This window comes from Channa argus, chromosome 8, assembly GCF_033026475.1.
Source record: "Channa argus isolate prfri chromosome 8, Channa argus male v1.0, whole genome shotgun sequence".
Taxonomy (NCBI): Eukaryota; Metazoa; Chordata; class Actinopteri; order Anabantiformes; family Channidae; genus Channa; species Channa argus.
In genome coordinates this window covers 15309980-15333773 of record NC_090204.1, presented here as the reverse complement: position 1 = coordinate 15333773, position 23794 = coordinate 15309980, and the positions used below count along the sequence as shown (strand labels likewise).

The 23794-nt window shown below is 40.5% G+C and overlaps 1 protein-coding gene across 12 annotated transcripts in view; it reads left to right on the top strand.

The window, feature by feature from the left end:
* Positions 1–23794, top strand: part of ptprsa (protein tyrosine phosphatase receptor type Sa) — a 213214-nt gene that overhangs the window by 177513 nt on the left and 11907 nt on the right. For 9 of the 12 annotated variants that reach the window (XM_067512143.1, XM_067512140.1, XM_067512144.1 and 6 more), the window contains 10 exons: positions 3440–3487; positions 7361–7458; positions 10001–10124; positions 12606–12781; positions 14575–14694; positions 16660–16814; positions 17700–17985; positions 21815–21993; positions 22235–22361; positions 22475–22600. In XM_067512143.1, coding sequence (XP_067368244.1) covers positions 3440–3487; positions 7361–7458; positions 10001–10124; positions 12606–12781; positions 14575–14694; positions 16660–16814; positions 17700–17985; positions 21815–21993; positions 22235–22361; positions 22475–22600 — 1439 coding nt within the window. The remainder of the gene's footprint in view (positions 1–3439; positions 3488–7360; positions 7459–10000; positions 10125–12605; positions 12782–14574; positions 14695–16659; positions 16815–17699; positions 17986–21814; positions 21994–22234; positions 22362–22474; positions 22601–23794) is intronic. The other 3 variants (XM_067512147.1, XM_067512151.1, XM_067512152.1) reach the window with 1 other exon arrangement.

The window sequence follows — 23794 nt, the reverse complement described above, 5'->3', positions numbered from 1 at the left end:
CTAGAAAACCTGAATTTTAAGAAGCTTCTTCTCTACCTATATTTTAATGAAGATTGTGTTTGTTGTACCTACTCCAAAACCATATTCATTTAGTTGCTATGGCCCCATGTAACAATTAGCCATTCATACACATGCTTCTAATATGACGTTTTCTCTTGGACTTGACGTTTTTTTGTTAGAAACAACTCTTGTTGTTAACTTCTTCTGGGATTTTACTTCCTTCAACTTCTGTCTTGCTTTCTCTTTGGCATTCATCCGAGGAAAAGCCTGGTGTTAACAGCAAAGCATGTTCAATCCCACACTCATTCTCTAAGGTTTCTGCACTGAAAGCATGTGTGACATCTTCTTCCTGCCTACTTTGCAGGCCCACTATCAACAAGTCTGTCATCCTGTTATCCAGTCTTCAGTAATTTAGCCTACATTAGGATCTACAAGAAGAGAGTTACGTTTGCACTGCCCAGTTACAAGCTCTGGTTCTGTAAAATAAGCTATTTTTGGTGAAGGAGAGTGGTATATATAAACTAATTCCAATCCACTCTACATCGTTACCTCTAGCTAACCAAAATTTGTTCCATTTTTTAGAGGAGGGTTAATACTATGTTCAGATGTTCTCACCTGTTTAAGCCAACTGCAAGAAAGGAGTAAATCCTCCAGAAGTGGAATAAACCCGCCCTCCTTTTCTTCTGTTTCTTTTTTTTCCCACTCTCTTTTTTTGCTTTCCACCATTCTGTCTCCTAGCCTAGTTGTCTTTCAGCCATCAATCTTTCATCCACAGCCAGTCTCTGCTGCATCAAAAGGCTCACATTTCAAAATACAGCATTACTCTTGAGCTTCTTTGGGAGCCTAGGCATGCTGCCTTCAGTTTGTATCCTGGAAAAAAAAGATTTCTTTACACGCCAAAGGAAAGCTATTGGGATAAAAGTGGATGCATAAAGCCACTTATGCACAGAAAAGTGGGAGTTCAATTTACTGGCCTCATCTTTATCTTAGTTGGTATTCAAAACCCTATCAGTGGGTCGGCAATGAGAAGGTTATAATGGCTGTTCTCACTGTTTGTCTTTCTGACTTCCAGCTCTTTCCACCATGTCCTCCGCTCCTTCTTAAATAATAGAAACTCTTGTTACAGTCTCTTGCTCTCTTTTATATAACATTCACAAATACATGCTGCGATTTCTCTTTATATATGGCAGGCATCTTCATTCGACAGCCCTGCCATTGTTGGAGAATTGGGCGATGTTGTTATCTCCACACCCAGGGTATTTAATTTGAACGGACATTTTAGCCCAATTAGGTGGGCCGGTTAGCATTTGTGAACATCCCCATCAGCTAATAGCAACCATTGTTCAAACGAGCATACTCCCATTGCCCTTATCTAAGGCCTCTCCAGTCTAACAGAGCATATGCCACATCGGCAATGGGTGCTCAGTGACCCTTAGTGCTGGGGAACAAAAAATATGTTTTTGATTAGACTTCCTATAAGCTAAGCCTTGCTAATGCATTTGAGAGAGAGAGAAAGAGTGTGTGCATGTGTGTGTGTGTGCGTGTCTTTGTGCTTTAAAGTCTATAGGTCATGTGACATCCCATATCTCCTTGGGCACAGAGTGGCTCATTTTGTCATTATCTTCATTGGTGCCTGGGGTTTAATTGGCAAATGGGGCTAAAGTAATGAAGCAGCACGATTCAGTGGACTGTCTACTGTCTATCTCCAACCAACCCCCCCCCCCCCCCCAACACCACCACCATTAGTGCTCCCTCTTTTCTCTTACTGTGTTTTATTTATTTATTTATTTATTTTACTGTCTTTTCGCTTTTTGCTCTGCTTTTTTTTTTTTTTACTTTTCCAAGTTTTGTAGTTTAATAGCTGGTACACCTGTATAAAATAAATATGGCACTTAATGCCCACATAATTTGGTCAGAAGAAGCCCCTCCCTTACTTAAGTGTAGACCACCAGCCTTCTTGTTTCTCTAGATGACGTCAACGACTGCAGCAGCCATGCCCTCATTCTCACAAACATCAAAACACACACACATGCAGCACACGCTTAAACATAAACATAATCAGACATGCCTGTACCTCCCTCCTGCTGTGATGAATGACATTTGGAGATAGTGAATCAGAGCACCGCCCGCTAGGTTTAATTAGTCATTGTCACAAATCAATTAGGGAGAGGGGGATGTTTGATGTCTTCATCCCTCCTCACTCACTTGCCACCACCGGCCTGATGTCCTCTCACTGAGGCGTCGGTGAAATTTAAACGCTCGTAAACGACATTAGACTGTTATTTGCAGAATTGAGGTTTGCAGTGTTTTTAGGCTGACTATGTCACTATCACATTTCTTTAAGGAAAAAGATATTTTCCTTATTAATAAATACAGTAATGATAAATTATGACCTAGTTGCTTCTTTGCTATGTCACAGAAGAATTGCTGATATTTGGGGGCAAGAGAAGAATACATAGTTTTCTTTTTGAAAAATGTATTTTTTGTTTGTTTTTTATGTTTGTTTGTTTTGCCCACAAACCCTGTTTTCTTTTTCTTCCATCTTCCCAATCTTAATTATGAAGAAAATGTTCTTTTTGTGGCCATCTTTCGATGGTTTGGACCGCTCTTATCACTGGGTGACCCTCTTCACCTTATTTCAGGTTTCAGCCCTGGCAAAGTTAATTTCTCTTCACTTGATGGGTAGTTTTGCAGGATCCCATCAAACTTCATCTCTTAGCCACATGTCCAGTTGCGCAGATGGACCTTCTCAGCATATAACAGTTGAGGAGACCTGAGTCTACCTGGACATAACATTTACTGGCTGCAGCCTCAGAGGACTTCTCCCCTGGAAGAGATAAGACTTTTAAAATGCCACCACACTCCTCAAAGCTCTGACTACCATCAGCTGTCAACCAAGAATGCTGACACTTTTCCACAGCTTTCACTCCCAGTGGCTCTGCACCAAGCCACAGACAATAGAATCTTTCAGAATTTGTTTTTACCAGGAAACACAAGCTGGTTTTCCCTTCTCTGTCGTTTTTCCTGTCAGTGGTGTATATGAAAGCTTAGAGATATCAAATCAGTCTTCTTATCCTGATCTCTATGAGCTTTGATATGGGGCTTAGCAAAAGTAAGTTCTCAGCAGGGCAGCAAAGGCTAACACCCGTGGCTAACCAGTCTGCTCCTGTGGCACTGATTGGGATTTCGAAGTGAAAGGGAAGGTCTGGACTGATCTGAAAGTGTTTGCCCTACTTTGTGACAGGCTGGCCTCAAATCTGTCATTTAAGCCACTCCAAGGAGGGCCCGGGTTTTCCAATGTTAAAAAGTGAAGTATTGCATTTATATATCATGGCTTGTTTTATCATTTTATGTTTTGTTTCCACCTACTATAGCTTTTTTTCTGTTGCATTGCAGCCTTTTGAAACAGTTTTTTCCTTATGTTTGCTGTTCTTTACAGATTCTGGTCTAAGCAGTCCTCAGAGTGAAGCAGATTTTGACTATGAAAGTTAGTCTCTCTGCTTTTTAGCATTTGCCATCCAGCTTTCTTTATCTTGTTTTGTCTTTTTTTTTAAGCACCGCTTGCCTTCATTTAAAAATACATAATTTGCATTGGGTTGTTTGTTTCACATGATGCAGCAAAATTTCCGCACAAATTAATCTGATGTTAATGTTGGAATATTGGGCTGCCTTTTTATTTCCTTTAATTTGCTGTCAGTCACGATATTCACTTGGGCTGTTGCCTCTGCATTAATCCACCATGTGCAAATAACCTATGTGATCACTTGTGATGATGTAGAGATGGTTAAAAGGTGTTTTTTACAGGATTAGGATTTCTGTTATCCCTCTTTCTACATCCCCCTCCATCCCCTTCCATACTTACTTGTTGTTGCTCTCCCTTCTCCTTCCTGCACCTCCTTCACCACCTCTGCTCCATTTCCATTCTGAACTAACGGGATCTTTTCTGTGCTCGAAGATAACGAGCAGAATTAATTAAAGCAATGGCAAACAATGCCTCGACATTTGATCACCCCCCTCTCCCTGCTCACTGCAAAAGGATCATCCGAGAGAAAAAGCAGAGTTTTCCTCCTCCCTCTTTTCTCCCTCTTCATTTTCTTTGCTTACTCACAGACTGACTTCTTCCCTTTTATATGGAAATGTGCAGCATCACAAATAAGCTTTTGGAGAAACACTGGTTTGGCTTATCAAAAACAATCATTATATTTCTCGGGCGCATGGACTGTGGATGGTGAGATTGGAAATGTGTAATTAGACCTTAGTTTTTTTTCTGTGTTCACTGATCATGCTGTTGATTTTGGAGGGAAAAAATAATATAATACACTGTACATGGGTAGGAAAAAAATTGTGAGATGGGGTTGCAGTGTTGAAGTTGAAGTGGAGTGGGGTTAGGGGATAAAAACTGTTTGTCCTTGAGTGACTTTCCTTGCAGTCAAGCCTATTTTTAAAACTACATCTGTTTTTGTCAAGTACGGCAAAGCGCATTGCAGTGTTTATATGATAAAATGACTAGGAGAACAAACCAGACGTGATCGTCTTCGGAAACTTATCTTTAGAAATAAGCAAAAACAGATTGGAAAATTAGACTAAGGTAGAAAGAAACTGCTGAACAGAGTTTAGCAGCATACACAAACTGGTTATGTTGTGCAAAGGTTCCGGTGGGATAAAAGTAAACTAATGGGTTTATGCATTTTCCTAGTAGAGTGTGTGGGAATAATCAAACACTGGTTTGTGTAACCTTCAGTCTGTCCCGCTTTCAGTACCTCAAGGTATATTTGAATGTATATGTAAACACTTGGCCTGATAAATCTCTCTAGCCAAAGCAGGCACTTATACATGCAGACAATAATGTGGGCAGTAAACACAATCTGAAAGGAAGTCATGGAGTTTGAGTAAGCGCGTAACTCATACACACCAACAAATGCACAAAGCGACACACAGGGAGTACACTACACAGCCACACACAAAAACCCAACACAAACATCCTTTGATCTCCCCTCAAACAACCCACTCTTTTTCTCTCAAGGAGAAGTCAGGGCCCCTCATTTGCATACGCATGCACTTATTTCACTTCTGATAGTTTCTCATACCTTTTCCCTTTGATTTTGAGGCGTGTAAACTGACAGCCAAATTTAATTTGAAATATTTCCACTTTTTCCTCAACGCTCATCTCAATAAACTCCCATAGCAGAAGTGATTAATAACTGTCTCCTTCTCAAATGGTGCTACTGCATCTGCATGTTCTGTTAGCTGTTAGGAGAAACTCACCTATGAATAAATAAACACACTGTTTTGTCCAATGACGTTACTATTATTTGGGTCCACTTATTACCTTGAGAGAGAGATTTTATTAAGGTATTAAATCTAAAAAAGACATTTTAATTTGGCTTTTAATGCTATTAATTTAGTAACGTGAATGAAATAAGTAAGAAGGACATGAGTGTTTGTTGCACAACTCTTGTCAAATACCGTTCACTGTTAATGCACTGTGTCTATTCATTTTCTGCAAAGTGTCACACCATGTAGCGTCCTCTCCATTTGTATCATAAATGCATTGTAATCTTTGTTAATCTTCATGTAATTGAGGCCATCACATTGTTCTGTCGGTGTAAAATAAATTACCATTACTAATGAAGACTGTCAGTGCAGAGAGCTGGACTCCCCCTCTTACGCACAACAAAAGCAGCTGAAACGTAAGTGACCCCCTTGACATCCGAGGGATATTAAGCATTGTTTAAAAAGGAAATTAAAGGGAGGTTAATGTGATTATGCCCATTTGCACGCCCAATTAATCCTGGGTAACTTTTTTGTTAGGAGATGTCAGCATTTTGTTGACTTTTGACCTCAATATTTGGCAGGAAAAGAGGCCTCTTACTGAAAATGAAAGTTTTGCCAGTCTGCATGAAGGGACAGAGCCACAATCTTTGGCAAGTCCATATTCCATTACATGGCCTCAGCATTATACTCCTAAATGGATTAGTGACTGGAGTGCACAGAGGTGTTGATAATATTGTAGCAGTAGCTACACAATATTCAAAGGATATTGGTGTGAACCAAAAAAAAAAAAAAAAAGTCTAACGCAACAGAAAAGGCAGTTTCTTTCTATCATCTAGATACATGGCAGAAGGATTAGGGAGGAGAACTCATTGGATATGCAACTGAGAATGCTTTTTGTGATTTTAGGGCATAAGGGTTGTTCATCTTAATGCCACTGGGTTGGGGGAACCAGGAGATTAAGGAAAGGATAGAAGCAGTAACTTGCTTGCTTTGCACTGGCTGGCTGGAATGGAGCAGCTCACTGTGTCACTCAGCATCACTCACACTCCTAAACCTCCTTATCCCCCCCACCTCCCTTGTTGTCAGCCCCCAGGTCAGGGCTCCATTCTAGAATAAGCGCATTTTTATAGAGGCGACAGTCAAAAACCGGTCACCGTGCTACTGTGGCAACACAGCATAACAAGAGCATTACACGTCACAGATACATTAGAAGCAGGCCTATGGGATAAGTTGGGTGTGATCTGGAATGAAGAGTGTTTCATAGCTTCTCTCCCATACTTCTCTTGGATTGAGGATGGTGCCAAAAGTAATAAAATGTAAATGAACACTCTTCAGTATTATGGAGGTGATCAGAGATAATCCAGAGTCTATTTGAATACTTATGATCGCTTTAAAACAAAACCATCCTTAAAATACTTTTTTCAGTTGCAGTCTTTTCCCCACACACTAAGAACACTTCTAGATTGTTAATAGTATCCGTGCTCAAACAAAATGTTACTTTTGATTATCTTCAATAAGTAGTACAAGACATTTTTGTCAACCTAAGCATTTCACTAATTCAAAGAGTTAAAAGAGCTTTCGTGTTTTGTGTCTGTGATATCATCATCAAAATGTTATGCTTTTTCATCTTGTGCCATTTTCAACTACTTTCTTAAGATACTAAAAATTATTGAAGCTCCTGAATGTGTGAGCTGTTCTTCTTTAGTACCAATCAGCAGCTATTGGTCTTTCTCGCTGTCATCATCCTGACAACTGTGGGGATTTACACCATTTGGTCCGTGGGTGTATGCTACGAGCTTCTCTGGCAAATAATTAATCAAATTGCTTCAGGAACTTAACTGTTTTTGAGCTCTGGCCTGGTCCAATCAAGTGCCTATAACACACCACTAAGTATATTTTTGTTGTGTCTTGACAGTCACCAAGTTCTGCACAGGCTTCCTGACCACTAAAACCTATCCCCCCCCTATAAATCACATGTTGTCTGATTTTTATTCATTCAGCGAACTTGCGTCTTGTCTGTTGCACTAATGAACTTTTTTTACTTTCCTTCCATGTGGAATTTTTCTCTCCTCGTTCTGGGGAGTAGGTATGATGAATCATCCTCCCATCCCTATCTCGGAGCTCGCTGAACACACAGAGCTTCTCAAGGCCAACGACAACCTCAAGCTCTCTCAGGAATATGAGGTGAGTGAGCCAAAGGTCAAAGTTTCTTTTGAGCATTGATTTCTGTCTTATTGTGTTTTCATTTTACATGGGACACAAGACTCCCTTCATTTCCCTAGAGAAATGGCTCTTCTTGTAAGGTTTTTGTTACAATGCTGCTTGAACAATTATGAAATTTCAGTTGTACTACTATTATAAATTCTTACATTTTGGGCAAATAAATTTAAATTTAATTTAATTTTTTATTTTTTTATTAAACACTTACATTTTTGTTACAACTTCTAACTCCCATATGCTTTTTCTTTAAATTGTTGGCTAAATAAAATAATCATTCTACTGTAATGCATCCAGTAGTGCCACTGTCAGCAAACATGGGTTAAAAAAGTAGCATATATTTCAACTTCACAAATTAACACATTTTACTTACTCATAAAAACTGCATTTAACAGAGGAAATTAGAAGCACTTCAAATAAATTGGTGCCTTACGAAAATTCAATCAGTTAAAAAGTGAGCCTAAATTAAAGACCAAAAAAATTAACATTGAAGGCTTTACCCAGTTTATTCATTTACTTAAGAGAATGTGAACACCTCTTTATCTCAAAAAGGAGATAGAGAGGTGTTAACATTCTTCACGCACACCAAGGAATTTTCCTTTTTTTCACAATGGAGATATCCCCTGTTCTTTTAAGCTGAATTTCATTAAGTTGTTTTTGTGGAAAAGCACACTGCCAGTCGGGCTTTAACATAGTGTGTGTGTGTGTGTGTGTGTGTGTGTGTGTGCGCGTGTAGAGGGGGTAACTGAGCTGTCTGAGCTCTGAGACCATGGCGGTTATAAATGACACCAGAGTTGATTAGAAATCAGGACCGCTGAATCAGCTCTCATTTGCATACAAGCAACATCCCCTCCCCGCCATTCCTAAATCACTGTGCCTGTCGCCTCGCTGCTCGCCAGGCTAAGGTGGGAAGCGGGTATACCAGCAGAGATTGCCGTCATCATGCCTGCCGGTGGATGTTGGTGGATAATGACTTCTCATAGCGATCCAGTATTTCTTGGGTATCTATTATTCATAAATCCACATCCGGGCTGCGTACCAAATGGACAAACTTATTCCATTTGGGAGTAAGAGAGCCGAGAGACGTGATGCCAAAGTTGATGCTTTGCTACAACTACAACTTCTAATTACTTGGCTTTGAGAGAACATTAAACCACCCGCTCGTCTCTTTTCCCGGTCTGTCTTTCTCACACTCTCTGTCCCCCCCTGCCCCTTCACATAACCAACCCCTAGGAAAAATAAACGACCAAATTAAATAGAGAAGTGTAATTTTAATTTTGTTATTTTCTTGATGAATGGCTGCTCGTCCGGGCGCCCCGACTTGCCAAGTGCAGCTCTACGGGGCTTTGACTGATTGGTTTTTAGCCAGGCGGGATGTGAGGGAGGAGGAAAAATAGAGGAAAGAGAGGAGAGAGATCAGGTGGGGAGGCTTTGTTAATGATGAGGATTCAGTGAGAGGAGAGAGAGCAGTGCATCACAGCTGGAGAGTGGAGATGAAGAGAAGATAATCTGACATACAACAGCAATGAAAAGGCAGATTTTTACCTCACCCTACTAAAGCCGTAGAGTTTTGTTATCGGTAAGGGAGCACTCATGTCCTATAAACCCCGTCTTCTTTACAGCAGTTGTCATTCATCTGTCATTTATTAAATAATAAAGAAGTTTGAACTACACAGATGTGGTTTTAACATATCAAATTAGCAACAGTTGAGGAAAGTGACCCAAATCCTTAAACAGATACGCACACATAGACTCACATAGGCAGCCTTAAGGTAATCTAGTAAGAAATGGAAACTAGCAGAAGAGTAGCGGCTGTACAGAGAGGAAGTGTAAACATCAGAGAGGGAAGAGGAGATGGAGAAGAAGATAAAGACAAAAAAAAACTGAACAAAATATTTTGAAGACTTTGAAGATGGAGGGTTGCAGATAAGGAAAACCGAGACACGGGAATATGGACAGAGAGAAGAGAGCAGAAGGAAAGAACTTCAGATGGCTGTAATGATTACACACAAATTGCGATATCAGGTTTCCAGTTGGACTTCATTTAGCTTCAGTCTGCAGCCCCCTATTGAAGTCCCTCCCCATAACAACAGAGCACTAGATGCCCATAAGCAAACAATAAATCGTAATGGAATACTTAATTATCCTGACAAGCCAACAGAATATTTATCTAGAATTCTTGTATTTTAAAGAGGCGGCTAAATTTGTCTTTCACCACAGCCTTGCTCCGCTCCCTCTGCCGCCGCCTTCATCAGTGTTATTTGTCATCATCTACCTGCTACAATAATGATCTTGATAAAGCGCTGTATAGGCCTGCTGTGAATATTTAAAGGAGCAATAAGATTTTCATGATACTATGTTCTTTTTCCTTTGGGGAAATCACCCTCTCAATCTCTCCCTCTCCCTCCTCCCTCTGTTCTCTGTATGATAACAATCAGGTCATATTGTTATTGCTCAGCTCCACTCACAGCTCTTTTGATTCCTTCTTTGTGTGTGCATGTTCTGCCAGTCTATCGATCCAGGCCAGCAGTTCACCTGGGAACACTCCAACCTGGAGGTGAACAAGCCCAAAAATCGTTACGCCAACGTCATCGCCTACGACCACTCCCGCGTCATCCTGGCTCCTATTGAGGGTAAGGTTCACCCATCCTTACGACGTTCTTCACTGCCTCCAGCATCTCAGAGTTGAGCTGAGCTCATTGCAGTTCATTTGGGAAATCTCCATAATTACAAACTCTGTTTTGAATTACAAATTTGTACTCGGTAGACACGCACTGGTCCAGTTAGGAGTAGAGAGTACACCAAACAAGAGCGGGGATGAATACAGTCGGTACAAAAGAATACAGAATTTTAATGCACAAACAAAATGAAACTGTACGAACTAGACTAGTTTACTGTGCCAAAGCCGAATTGGTCGTAACAAGATGGAGAGGATAGCCCCCCCCAAAAAAATAAAAAAATTGCCAATAAACCACAAGGTTGAAAAACTCAAGTTTCCTTGTGACCTAAAGTAATATGTGGGAATTGATCCTGAATGAGCGGCTAAACATTTTTTGGAATCATATTATTTTGGTTGGGTTTTTTAACATCATGTTTTCATTCAGATTCAAACACCCAGAGTTCCCAGAAATTCAACCACTGTTTTTACCTTTTACCTGTTTTCTTATGTGTCCGAGCAGGTCTGTCCTTCTCTCATGATACCCTCCTAACTGCTCATAGATTCAGTACTGAGGATCTCAGAGCTTGAAAAACCCTTCCTCCAACTTCCAAATATCATGGGACATTGTCAGAGGTGGTCACCCTTCACCACTGGCATTGTTCTGGAGTTGCATCACCCGATGAGCTCTTGACTCCTCACAGTCACGGCAAACTCCACACTACTCTCCTTTTGTGTGATCGAACTGCTCCGACTAGATTTCAACATCTCGCAACAGTCAGGCCAATTTAAGGGTGCAGCAACATGCATAACAAAATCATCCCTGGGAAAAAAAAATGTCCCATCCATAAATACATAAATTAATCAAGTCTGAAATTTCTATTTTACACTGCAGTGATTTTGCCATTAGTCGCAGCAGTAGAACAATTCATGCACGCAGCCATTCTCTGTTCACTTAGCTATGACTAAAGCCAAGGCACCACAATCGGATTGTGCAACGTGGTATCGGTTTTAATGACATTTGCCTTTTTTTTCTTCCATATTTGCATTCTCTCTTATTATTCTTTCTTTTTTTGTCTGTTTTCTTCATTGCACCTCCCCCCTGAACTCTTTCTGTGTCTCGGACTCTCACTCTGTTTTTCAATATTATTGCTCCCCACTTCCTTGGTTGTGTTCCTCACGGCGTCGCCTCTCTTAAATTAGCTCAGTCGTGTGTTTCATTGTTTGCCGCTTGAGTGTGGAGACGTCAGTTATAGTGACGTGACCCTCCAACAGAGAGGCCGTCACACTGTGGTCTCCTTTCAAAATACAGGACTGTATAAGTTTGTTCGATGAAGACAGCTGATGTTCTGTGTTATCACTGTCAGATGCTCAGTGTTTCACATTTTCTAATAGAAAGATTATCGTGTTTACAATCTGTTTCTAGCTTAAAAATACTGGTTTCTTTAAGCTTGAGGACACCTTGACTATTTTAGATGGCTGACAGTTAACATTCCCATAACACAGTGATTCCCCCAGATCAGAGGTTGATAACAGGTGTGTATCCCACATGTAGCGACTAGAAGCTTGTGTCATACTGTAGTTACTTAACAAAAACTACCTATTTTAGCTTTGACGTACTCTGTGCACACACACACAAAAGTTGCCTCAGGATGATTTAATAGCTGTGCCCAGTGAGTGCAACCAGAAGTTTGGCATAGATCTTAAAAGCTATATATACATCGTCCTCGACATTAACATGTTTCCAGTACACATCCATCCATGCAGAAATGCAGAGGGCTAGATTTAGGGGGACTGCTGTGTAATAGAGCATGGTGGTGGGCTGAGAAGGATGGTGGCTAGATCTTCCTCTGTGGTGGCAGAGTTGTTGATTTACTCCTTGTTTACCATCCATCGTCATGCACACTCCAGGAGTGGTGGTGGTAAATCAGAGGGAGGCTAAACCATTGCTACAGAGACCTAAGTAGCACCACAGAGGAAGAAAAACGAAAACGATAAAAGAACAGTGTCAGATATGGTGACGCCGAGTATGTTGTTGAGGTTTCTTGGTTTTACTGAGCAGAGAAGTGTTTAACAACTGATTTATTTTTGTGTTATGTCTTAAAATCTAGTTATTTTTTAACAACCTTTGAGAATTGTTGGACCAAAATCATTGAAAAGTGTAAGTTTTTTCTTATCTCAGCCAAGTTTTCACTCATTTTAACAAGATAGGTGAAGTCTCATGTCATTTGCTTGTTTTCTCCTTCCCCCCCAGTCTGGAAAATGTGCACCTTCATTGACTGATAAGGTTAAATATATGTGTGGAAACTTGGAATAACTGAGACAGATGGCAAAAATATAAAGGTGCAAAAAAACGAGTAGACAAAAAACATGTAATGAGGCAAGATTAAAAGACCAACAGCCATCATAAGTGCCACATTATATATTATAATCTTATGTCCCTCTGGTCTTTATCCAGGCATCACAGGTAGCGACTATATCAACGCCAACTACATTGATGGCTACAGGAAACAGAATGCCTACATCGCCACCCAGGGTCCTTTACCAGAGACGTTTGGAGACTTCTGGAGGATGGTTTGGGAGCAGAGAGCAGCCACTGTGGTCATGATGACCAGGCTGGAGGAAAAGTCACGGGTGAGACTGCTCAGCTAATTTTTGACCTGTTGCTGTGCACAGTTTTGACAGGTTACTTGTTAAAGCTTTGCTCTAGTGACTTCACAAGCTTCTTTAAAATGTTGTTTATTTGTTTTGTTTTTTTAAAAAACAGACCTCGAAATCAAATCACTGATTCGTGGAACTAAGTACAAGTACAAACTGCTGAAAATGCCACAGCTTTACACCGATTTCGCAGTTGCATGACCAGAACTTCATAAAACAGAGTTTACTCAAATAATGTCTACCTGTGCACATCTGATAAGTTAGTCTATGTATCCACTGGGACTCGCTCCACAGACATAGCTGTATTTTCTCTCCTTATTTGCAGTAGAAGCTACAAGCTGTTGCATGTTCCCTACACAGTTAGAGCTTAACAGGTTTTTGTCATCAGATTCAATAATGAGAAAAACTAAAATAAAATTTTAAGCAACAGAGCACCATTGAATCTTTGACCAGTGCCTCCCACAACCATCTGCTGGTAGTGGAAATTGGAGTAAAAAGTGCCTGGACAGCAAAGTAGCTTTAGCTTAATTTATTTAAATTTTAGCATGGAGGAATGGGAATTTTGTCATGGGTCAGGGTGATGTCATATTCAAACCACTTTTTCTTTTTGGTTATTTTGAAACATTTTTTTCCCATGGGAATTGTCCACAGGGTGTGCTGGATGCGTATTCTTTAGAAAGTGGTCACTGGTGTCATTCAAATGGAAAGTAGCACTTTCCCATCCCAAGATCCATTCAACTGATGATTTTCACGCTTTTCATTAGCCAAAATAACAGAGAAGGTTTCATAGAAATCAGGCAGGAGCAGCACATTACAACCACACACTATCACAATAAAAATGTTAAAGAATTAATGCCAAGAAATGGTTAAAGTCTCAAAGTGTTAGTTTAGTTTCTGTTCGCCCATTGTGACAGATTGTGGTTATGTGTTATCTCCTGTTTGACCCCTTTCTCTAAACTGTGAGCTGAAAGTGAAGGTAAGCATGACATAAAAGGAAGAAAAAGCCAAATTGATCTATGGGGATGATATACTTTGCTATCCAGGAGTGGACTTTAATGTCAAGAAGCCAACTACGATGTTTCATCATGTCAGCTTAAACCTGTGTCAACATCCCTCTCTCCTCCAACTTCCTCTATCCATTTCCAGTTGTTTACCTAAACTACATTCTGACATGCGTGTTCCACTCCTGTCAAACAAGATCAGGATTAGCGAGAGGTAAAACTCGAGTGTTAGCCTGATCAGGAAATGGAAGAGAAAGCTGGAGAGCAATGCAACTCCCTCACTAGCTGTCACATCTCATCATATGTCTGCCGGCGCGTCACACCCCATATTGAATGAATCTTTATTAAGTGGGCTGACAAGGAAAAGCAGGAGTTCTGATTTTACATATACTGTAGAACCGCTGGACAGGAAACTGCTAGAAACACACTTTTTCAGGCTTTTATTGTGATATGTACTGAATAAAGAATTGAGTGTGTGAACAATTATATTCCCTAAATTTCTCGCCGTGCACACTGTTGTTTTGCATTTATGTTTTAAGATTTTGGGAAGAACTTAGTGTTTCTTAGTTATGAAATGGAGAGAAGCTACACTGGTGTGTCTGTCAACACTGTCTGCTATTTTAATCCAGACGAGGGCTTGGTTTATGTCTGGAGTGTGTCTTTGTGTGAAAGTGAGCATAGTTTAAACATTTTCTGTGCTTTAGTGGAAACACCATTTAAGAGAATGTGACATAGATACATCTCTCCATCGCTCTCTTTCCCTTCCAGGTTAAATGTGACCAGTACTGGCCCAGCCGTGGAACAGAAACCTATGGTATGACCCAAGTGACGCTGCTCGACACAATAGAACTGGCCACTTTCTGTGTCCGCACTTTCTCCTTGCACAAGGTAGGACGATTTCTTTATTTCTTTCCTTCTTACACACACACACACACATACACCCCTGTGCTGTACAACCAGCTACGACTCATAGATAATTGCCAATTTAACAGTGCTCAAGCATTTCTGCGCAAATAAAACATGAGCATTACATTTACTGTGAAAGTTTTTAATAATGTATTTATAATATTTATATATAGTTATAGTTCACGTATTTAATGTTTGCCCAGTAAACAGGGAGAACATAACAGGACACACCTTGTAAAACATGGATACAAACTTCAAGTAAACTGCAAGAAATATGGCAGAAACTATGTGCTGTTTTTCCATTTGATGTGAAAATGTATACAGCACATACAGACCATAACCCTTCATCCTCATTGTCCTTCCAGTCCATCTCTCTGACCTTGTTCAGTTCTCCCTCCTCAATAGATCATCTGTTTATGTGCATCTGCCAAATTGGAGCACTTAGGTAAAGTGAGCAGAAGAGGAACTCAATATACATAATTGGCAGCCTGCTCTCATGCTTCTGTGTGCGTGCACACACATTCAGACACACTCAAACATTAGGAGGAAGCATTTGCACATTCTTTCTCATTCTCAGAGTCATACACAACCACATATGTGAACACACAAAACCTAAATATGTGGATTTACATGCCTTGACACTTGTCACCTCGATGCATGTCAGGTGCATTTAGATACAGTTATTCGTAGACACAGAAAAGCACATATGTATGCACGTTTACGTCACTTACAGTCTCACACACCTCATGAAAACACAAGTTGAGCTGTTCGATGACAAATGCAGAGAACATGCCATGTGTAGGATTAAAGGTTGCCAGAATTTGTCTCTTAACCACACGGCACCACGTTAAACAACACTGCTGACAGTTTAGCTGAAGTGTTAGCGAAACAATGAGTGGCAGAGCAAACCAATGACAGTAAAAATGGGAAGATATGAGCAGCCATGGTGCTTTAAAGCCAGCTGGTTGACATTCAGGCCCATTTACATTTTGCTGCTCTCAGCCTCTATCATACCCAGTGAAATGATTCTTTAGCTATCTATCCTCCTCTCCTTCCTTCCTGTAACGGTAGCTTCTGCTATGATTTCTCACTGAGCTGTTTTCACTTTTTAGCTCAGAGAAAAAATATTTTGTTGGATTTGTGTGAAGTGTACGGTGGCAGAGCTGCCAGTAGACACACAAACATACACACATGCATCTACTAAACAGCTACTGTGACACCCATCCATATGCATGTGTGAATCCTTCACAAAAAATATGAAATTTAAAGAAAGAAGCAGCCAAGCACCAACCACACAAACAGGGAATGTCCAAAAAAAAAGGAGGGGGAAGATAAGAACTAGGTCAGTTTACTTTTAATTACCACATTCATTTATTCATTTATTCAGCTAGGAAAAAAAATCCTTCTGTCAGGAAAGCAAAAGCACTGCATTGAAATGCAAACTGTACCTCCATTAGAGGATCTTCTGAGAGGAGAAGAGGACATAAAGATGCAAGAGAGTTTTTTTTATTTCATCTTATCCTTCTCAGAAATCTTCCTCTGCATTGCTAGCTTGTATCTTTGATGCACTGAGATGGGAGCTGGCAGACAGCTGTGTAATGTGGGTGTTGCAGGCTGCATGCATCTGTTTTGAGTAACATGAGAACATGACGGTAAAAGCACCTGTACTGTCTTCATATGATCGAACCTATTGTATTATATTTATTCATCTGATCAGCATGAGGTACTTACACCCTACCCCCCCCTTTTTTTTTCTTCAGAGAGTACAGCAGCAGTTTCTCTGATGTTCAATGCAATATGAACTTTTTTACACAGAGGACAAATGGTGAAAGGAAGGCATATATATAGCATCCTATAAACTACAGCTGATGACAACTGGTTATACAATATTGTTATGGTATTATAATCGCTACAGTATAACTCCAACATCTCTCTCTCGTTTTTCAGAATGGCTCCAGTGAGAAGCGGGAAGTTCGTCAGTTCCAGTTCACAGCGTGGCCTGACCACGGCGTGCCAGAGTACCCAACCCCCTTCTTGGCCTTCCTTCGTAGGGTAAAGACCTGCAACCCGCCTGATGCGGGACCCATCATCGCCCACTGCAGGTCAGTAGCAATGTGATGCGTTTAGGTTTTTTGTTTTTTTTGTTTTTTTTTTCTTTCTTCTTTGTGCTTCAAGATCCAAAGTGCCCCGTCTTTAATTTTTCTCTACTCAAGTGACTGCAGGTTATTTTTTTTGACATGAGCAAACACAATGGCAGAGCTTTTTCCTGGGTATCTGCTATCACACATTACATAACACACATTATACAAATACATGCTCTCTTTCCGAACAGACCACTGCCTTTTCTTTCCTCCATTGGTCACATCATCTTTCTCTTTAAGGGATTCTTGTTTTCTTTACTTTTATTCTCTCCACCTCTGTCTCTTTTCTCCCCCTGTGTGAAAAGCCTCAGCGTAATCCCATCCCATCTTTCTTTTTTGCTCCTTAGCCCTTCCTTTTTGATATACAAGCTTATTCAATGGGTTATTCAAATTGAAGGCTTCCTTTTTGTCAAGATAAGAAGACATCAGTAAGTCTAAAGCACTACACAATAAAACAGAAATTTGACAGCCTGCTTCGCTCCATCTCCATCACCGTCCTCTTGTTGTTCTGTCTGTCAGTTTAGTTGTTTCTGTATCCGCTCTCTAGCTATCACTAAAGGTTTCTCTTTCTCTCCTACTCAATTATTTAAACCATAATGCCACAACAAATCTACAAGCATTACTGGACACACATAATCACCTCATGTTTTAATATTTTAAGAGTGAGCATAACAACAAATTTCAATTAAATTTCATATAGTATGTGTGACAGGCACTTAGTATTAGGAAAATAAATATTCAAAGCCACAGCACCTTGAGAGGATAAGTAATAGTACCAAGGGAGAATAAACACATTTCTCTTTATTAAACATCTTCCTTTTTTGTTCTCTTCCTCTCCTCTTACAGCGCGGGGGTTGGCCGGACAGGCTGCTTCATCGTCATTGACGCCATGCTCGAGCGCATCAAGCACGAGAAGACAGTCGACATTTACGGCCACGTGACGCTCATGCGTTCACAGCGAAACTATATGGTGCAGACAGAGGACCAGTACAGCTTCATTCACGATGCACTGCTGGAGGCGGTGGCCTGCGGCAACACTGAAGTGGCTGCCCGTAGCCTCTATTCCTACATCCAAAAGCTAGCCCAGGTGGAGAGCGGCGAGCACGTAACTGGCATGGAGCTAGAATTTAAGGTACAGCATACGGAGCAGTTTCCTTTATAATGTGATGGCCAATTGTAGGCCCTGTTTCTTTTATATTTTTTAAGTAGTTTTAAAATGCGGAGGTCTAACAAATATGAACAAATTAACTGTCTATCGACGGTTCACATCTTCAACAGGGCATAACCAAGTACTTATCAGCCCATATGTATGATTCAGTAGGGAGCCCTCTACCTTCCAGACATGTGACAGAGAGGCGACATTTAGCAGCCTTAGCAGAAGTTTTACAGAAGTGGGAGAGACTGTCCTTGATGTCTTTTACACACAGACTATGTGTAGGGTGTAGCTCAGGGTGGATGGATGGCTGTGAAGGAAGAGGACTTTAATCACAGCAGTTTGCTGTCATTCATGAGACGGCGGTTTGCTACCCAGTTTGACCACACAATAGATGTCTGTGGCATTTATTTTGTGACTTTTATAGAAACAATTATACGAGCCAAATCAACTTGCAGGTTAGATGATAAATACCACACATGTTACTTAAAAATAAACACAGACATGATTTTAGTGAGTCCTGTCACCTTTCCTTAAGTAATTGTAAGCCTTTTAAAGAGACTCACTGCCAGCTGTAATCTTTCCAGAAGTCATTGTTAATGCAAATCCCGTATCTTTGATTTTTAAATTTATAGTCTCCATCATTATTTGCATTGTGCTAAATTGTGGGTTTCAGTAATTGCTTTCTGATTTGTGATCGTACAGGTTTTTGCATGTCATACTTGAACAAATCCCACAGTTTTTGTTGACCAGTCTCTAAATGAGGAGACTCGGGAAGGAACAAATGGAGTGAAGGCACAAATGTAATGATTACATAAGCTGACTGAGGGAAATGGAAGAATTACATCTTGGGCGAGTGAGGCTATAGTTTACAGAAAATCCCTATTCCTTTGACAAATTGAGTTTGGCATTCGACAAGAGCCAGATCTGACATTTCTTTCAGCTTGTTGTTCATACAGACACAATGGAAACAGTGAATGAACACAATGTTTAATGGTAACTTTTAAGAGATCAGCATTGAGATAAAGACATTTCTCTTGAAGATGTAATACCTTTCAGCCCCAGGTATCATAGGTGGAATATAAATTAAACCTGCATGGGAGCTATTTATCAGTTTATACATTCTGCCCAAGAAGTAGGATTTCAGCTGCACTAGAAAGCAAATCTCTTTTATTTTTGGGGCTTTGCTTCAATATTTTGTTCGCTATACTATTTAAATTATAATTGTATTATTTTTCATAGCTAGATAATAGAAATGTTGAAGCCCTTCAGTGTTTGAGCACAATGTTCATTTTTGAGGATTTAGAACAATGTGCTTAAGCAGAGAAAATGTGTTTAATCTAGAAAGCACAAGACAAGGGATTTTTGGCTGAAAGCAACACGGATTTGAGTTAAGGTTCAAGAAAGAGTGGGTGTATGCTCTCTGAGAGAAATTCATGATTAGTAGTAGGTGAGTATCATCAGCCAGGCACAGTGTTTACATGGAGCTCCATTACATTTCTCACTATTATCAACGTCATGTCGGTATCTGCTGACCTTAAATTGCACACAATCTCACTGTTAAGTCATCCATCGTCTTTCCTTTGCCATTCATTAACAAAGCCCTCCTGCCAAGAAACAATAATAGTGCTGGTGTGATTCGACCTTCATCTTCTTCTTCTGCTTCTTTTCACTAACTGGTGTGCAATGGTGATGGAATTTCTATTGCCATTTATAACAGCAATAATGCTGAGCTGGCTTCAGGAGTTGAACGGGGATTGATAATGTCTACACTGCATTCAGGACAGGGGAGAGAGGTGTGTGAAGAGGGGCGAGGGAGCTATGTAATTAATACTTGATGATGACAAATGGAGGTGGATGACAGGGCAAGTGGAGGGAGGAACTTTTGGCTAATGAACAAAGAGACAACTGGTTGCTAACTTGGCACCAAAGAAGGGATTTGACAGAATGGTGCACAACAGGGATGGGTGGGAGGCCATTGTCATTCTCAGGTGGGAAACAGCGTGGACTGGTGGGATTCACAGAAGTTCAGCAGGGAGAATGAACCGAGAAGTGGAACTTGTCATGGTGTTGTCAAGCTAGTGCTTTCTGCCATGTGTTGATGAATAACAAGCATGTTCAAGGTACGATTTATGTACATTAGACATGTGTGCATGTAATCCACACGCATCAGGTATTCAGCAACATCCAGGGCATGAATTCAAACGCAAACAAGAAGATGAGCCACTGGGATACAGCTGAAATTATATAGGAATGATTTGGTATTCAACAGCAGAGTTTTAATTGAGATACAAATGCAAACAAGGAGCCACAAATGCACTTTAGTTTTAATTACAAATGATGGTGACAGCTTACAAGGCATATATTTGTATCATAAACATAATTAATAGTCATATATTATGTGATACACACAATGGACTGGAAAGAGAATGCTTAGTCAGGAAACTGTAAACTGATGTAAGTAATGATGTAATAATAAATGCCATGTTTGTTTGATATATCCATCAATTATTTAATTGTTTATTAGGCTTATGGTTGGAGCAGAATGTGCTTAAGATGAACACAAACTTTGCATATTTTTGGTCACTGGTTATCTAGTTTTTCCAACAATAGGATGACCCTTGTTGTGGTGTGGCATGTGTAATGCAACTAATGTACGTGAGTGAGAAGGAACTGCTAATCCCGACCAGACGTTAGCCCAGGTGCTTCTCTGGCCTGTTGGATGACAGGTTGCCAGGTTTGGCTTCATTCTCTGCTGTCTCTGTGGTGTAGCTTAAGGCCCCTTAAGCGCTGCCAGGCTACCTCAAGGCTTTCTAGGTGCCTTTGTGAAACGCAGATCAAAGCAAGGACAGCAGTAAGGGGATGAAGGGAAGAGGAAAGGAGAAGAGCTGGACAAACTCCAAGTGGCCACAGACACAGTGATTGTAGAGTTAGAAATATGAGAGTAACTGGAAAAGGTGACAGTGGAAAATTAGACCCTGTTCATGCAGAGCAGAAACCGTTTTCTCTATGTGTATTTTGACAACCACTGAGAGACAAAATTTACATTACCGCCCACTTTTTCAGCGGGGTCAGTTGCAGCTCATCTCACGCTCTTGCCTCTCACAATGCTGCTGCCGGAAACTGCCTAAACAATCTGATGATGGTGTTTTCCATTTGCAGGGAAACGCTAACAAGCAAGCACGCTCACCGAAACAATTTCTTTGTCACGTTATTGAAGCCAAGAAGAGGAGATTGTATGACTGACCCACACACCCCTCACTGAGGCCCTTATGACGACGATGATGCAGCAGGACAGCTTTTCATTTTGATCATTTGTGTGTGCATGTTTGTTTTTCTGAACATGCCTGTGTGAGTCTGTGTTTTATGCACACATAGCACACTGGCATTATCAAAGGCGCTGGTGACCCACTTTCAGACAACTTTTCTGTTTTCTGTACACACTTGATCCAGAGGCTTGTTAGTCTGCTAGTGTGGCATATTTTCCATCATTTTATCTGACCTTCTAGGACCCCACAAGTTGCAAAAGGGGATAAAGTTTTTGGATTGCTTTCCAATAAATATATTCTTGATAAACAATGTGCCTTTGAAGCTGTGCCATCCTTGGTAAAGCCGGTGAAGGATCAGATTAGATTGGCTGTGCTTTATTACCTTCCTCCATTGATATTCTCCTCTTTGTATCTGTTTCCCACCTGTCCTTTCCTCGCTCCTTCCCTCCCCATCTCTCATCCTTTTATCATCTTCCCTTGCTCTTCCTGTTGTCCCTCCCTTCTTTCTCTTCACCTATCTATCTAACTTTCCCATTCAGCGTTTGGCCAACTCCAAAGCCCACACGTCACGCTTCATCAGTGCAAACCTTCCTTGTAACAAGTTCAAGAATCGGCTGGTCAACATCATGCCCTATGAGACCACACGTGTCTGCCTGCAGCCAATCAGAGGCCTGGAAGGTTCTGACTACATCAATGCCAGCTTCATTGATGGATACAGGTAGGCCAGCACAAAGCCTGTGTGAGGTGCTGCTATTACTTTTTTCTAAAATGCAAGACACTATGTTTACTAGAGAGCATAAACTGTAAAATAAATATGTGTAGAAGGTACAGTAAATGCAAATGGATAGCAAATTTCTACACATTGCATTTTGTAGTTTTAAAACTGATACCAAACAATTTGAAACAATAAACTAAACAACAAAATAAACAATTTGAATATGTTTTTACTGTGTATGCAGGCAACAGAAAGCCTACATTGCCACGCAGGGCCCTCTGGCAGAGACTACAGAAGACTTCTGGAGAATGCTCTGGGAGAACAACTCAACTATTGTAGTCATGTTGACCAAACTTAGAGAAATGGGACGGGTAGGACTCAGACACACAACCATAAATGTCGTTTTGACTTTTCTTAAACCTTTTTTAAACTGGTTAAAATGTATACTTTTACAAACATATTATCTCCTTCTCTGCTCAAACAGGAAAAGTGTCACCAATACTGGCCAGCGGAGCGCTCTGCCAGGTATCAGTACTTTGTAGTGGATCCCATGGCTGAGTACAACATGCCCCAGTACATCCTCCGAGAGTTCAAGGTCACAGACGCCAGGGTAAGACATCACTCATGAGTATGGATTGATCCATCAGATTACAAGGCAGAACAAACAATGAATTGTGAGTAAAATAATTATGAATGGCTTTTAACAGATAAGTCATTTACCCTTTTGTTTAGTAAAAATAGCAGTGTTGACTCAAATTCCTGCCTCCTGTGTATTGTCTTGGAATAATCATGCATTGTAATGGAGCAAGATAGCAATCCACTAATTACCTCAGAATGCCACAATTCAATCATGTATTACAGGAAATGTTGAAGATAAGGCAGGAAAAGTAAGTTGCATAAACATTTTTCTCCTTCAAAAGTCCCTATAAGGGCTTTGAAATTGTAAATTGCCTTTGTAGTTCGACTGGTTTTCACACAAAACAAGAACTATGGAAACTTAAAATTAACTCCAATCAAGTATTAATAAGAGTTTGCAACCAATGTGAATTTTCTTGGCCTGAACTGTTAATAACCCACGCTACACCACAGTAGTTATCTCTTCAGCTATCTCGGAGTTCTTTTTTTTGTTGTTGTTGATGTTTTTTTGTTTTTTTGGTCAAATTAGGTCGCACACTTTGAAGCAACAGAACTGTTGCACCGAAATAAAACTGCTCCCTGTCTTTCTCAAGCAGGCTGACACATCCAACGATTTCCCAGGCAGCATCCCAACTAGTTAGCATAAATAAATGCAAAATATTTCTCCGCACACTATCCAGTGTGGAAATAAGACATACATATTCTTTAGGCTGGTATGTGCATAAATACATAACTGTTTATTGTGCAAAAGAGATTATGGTCCATATTGATATTATGGCATCATACAGTTGCCGCAGATTTGTCAGCTGCACATCCATCATGTAAATCAATTTTCTGTCCCACCGCATCTCAAAGGTGCTCTGTTGTACTGATATCTGGTCACTGTGGAGGTCATTTGAGTACAGTGAACTCATTGTCATGTTCAAGAAATACATTTGGGCTGATTTTAGCTTGTGACATGGCGTGGTGTCCTGCTGGAGGAAGCAATCAGAATTTTACAGCAGAAATCGAAGCTCATCAGGCCAGAGTGGCACCCAGGGTGGTCTTCTGCTGCTGCATCCCATCTGCTTTTAAGGGTCAACACTGTGCATTCAGAGATGCTCCTCTGCATACCTCGGTTGTGACAATGGTTATTTGAATTAATAATCAGACAAGCCCATCTGGCACC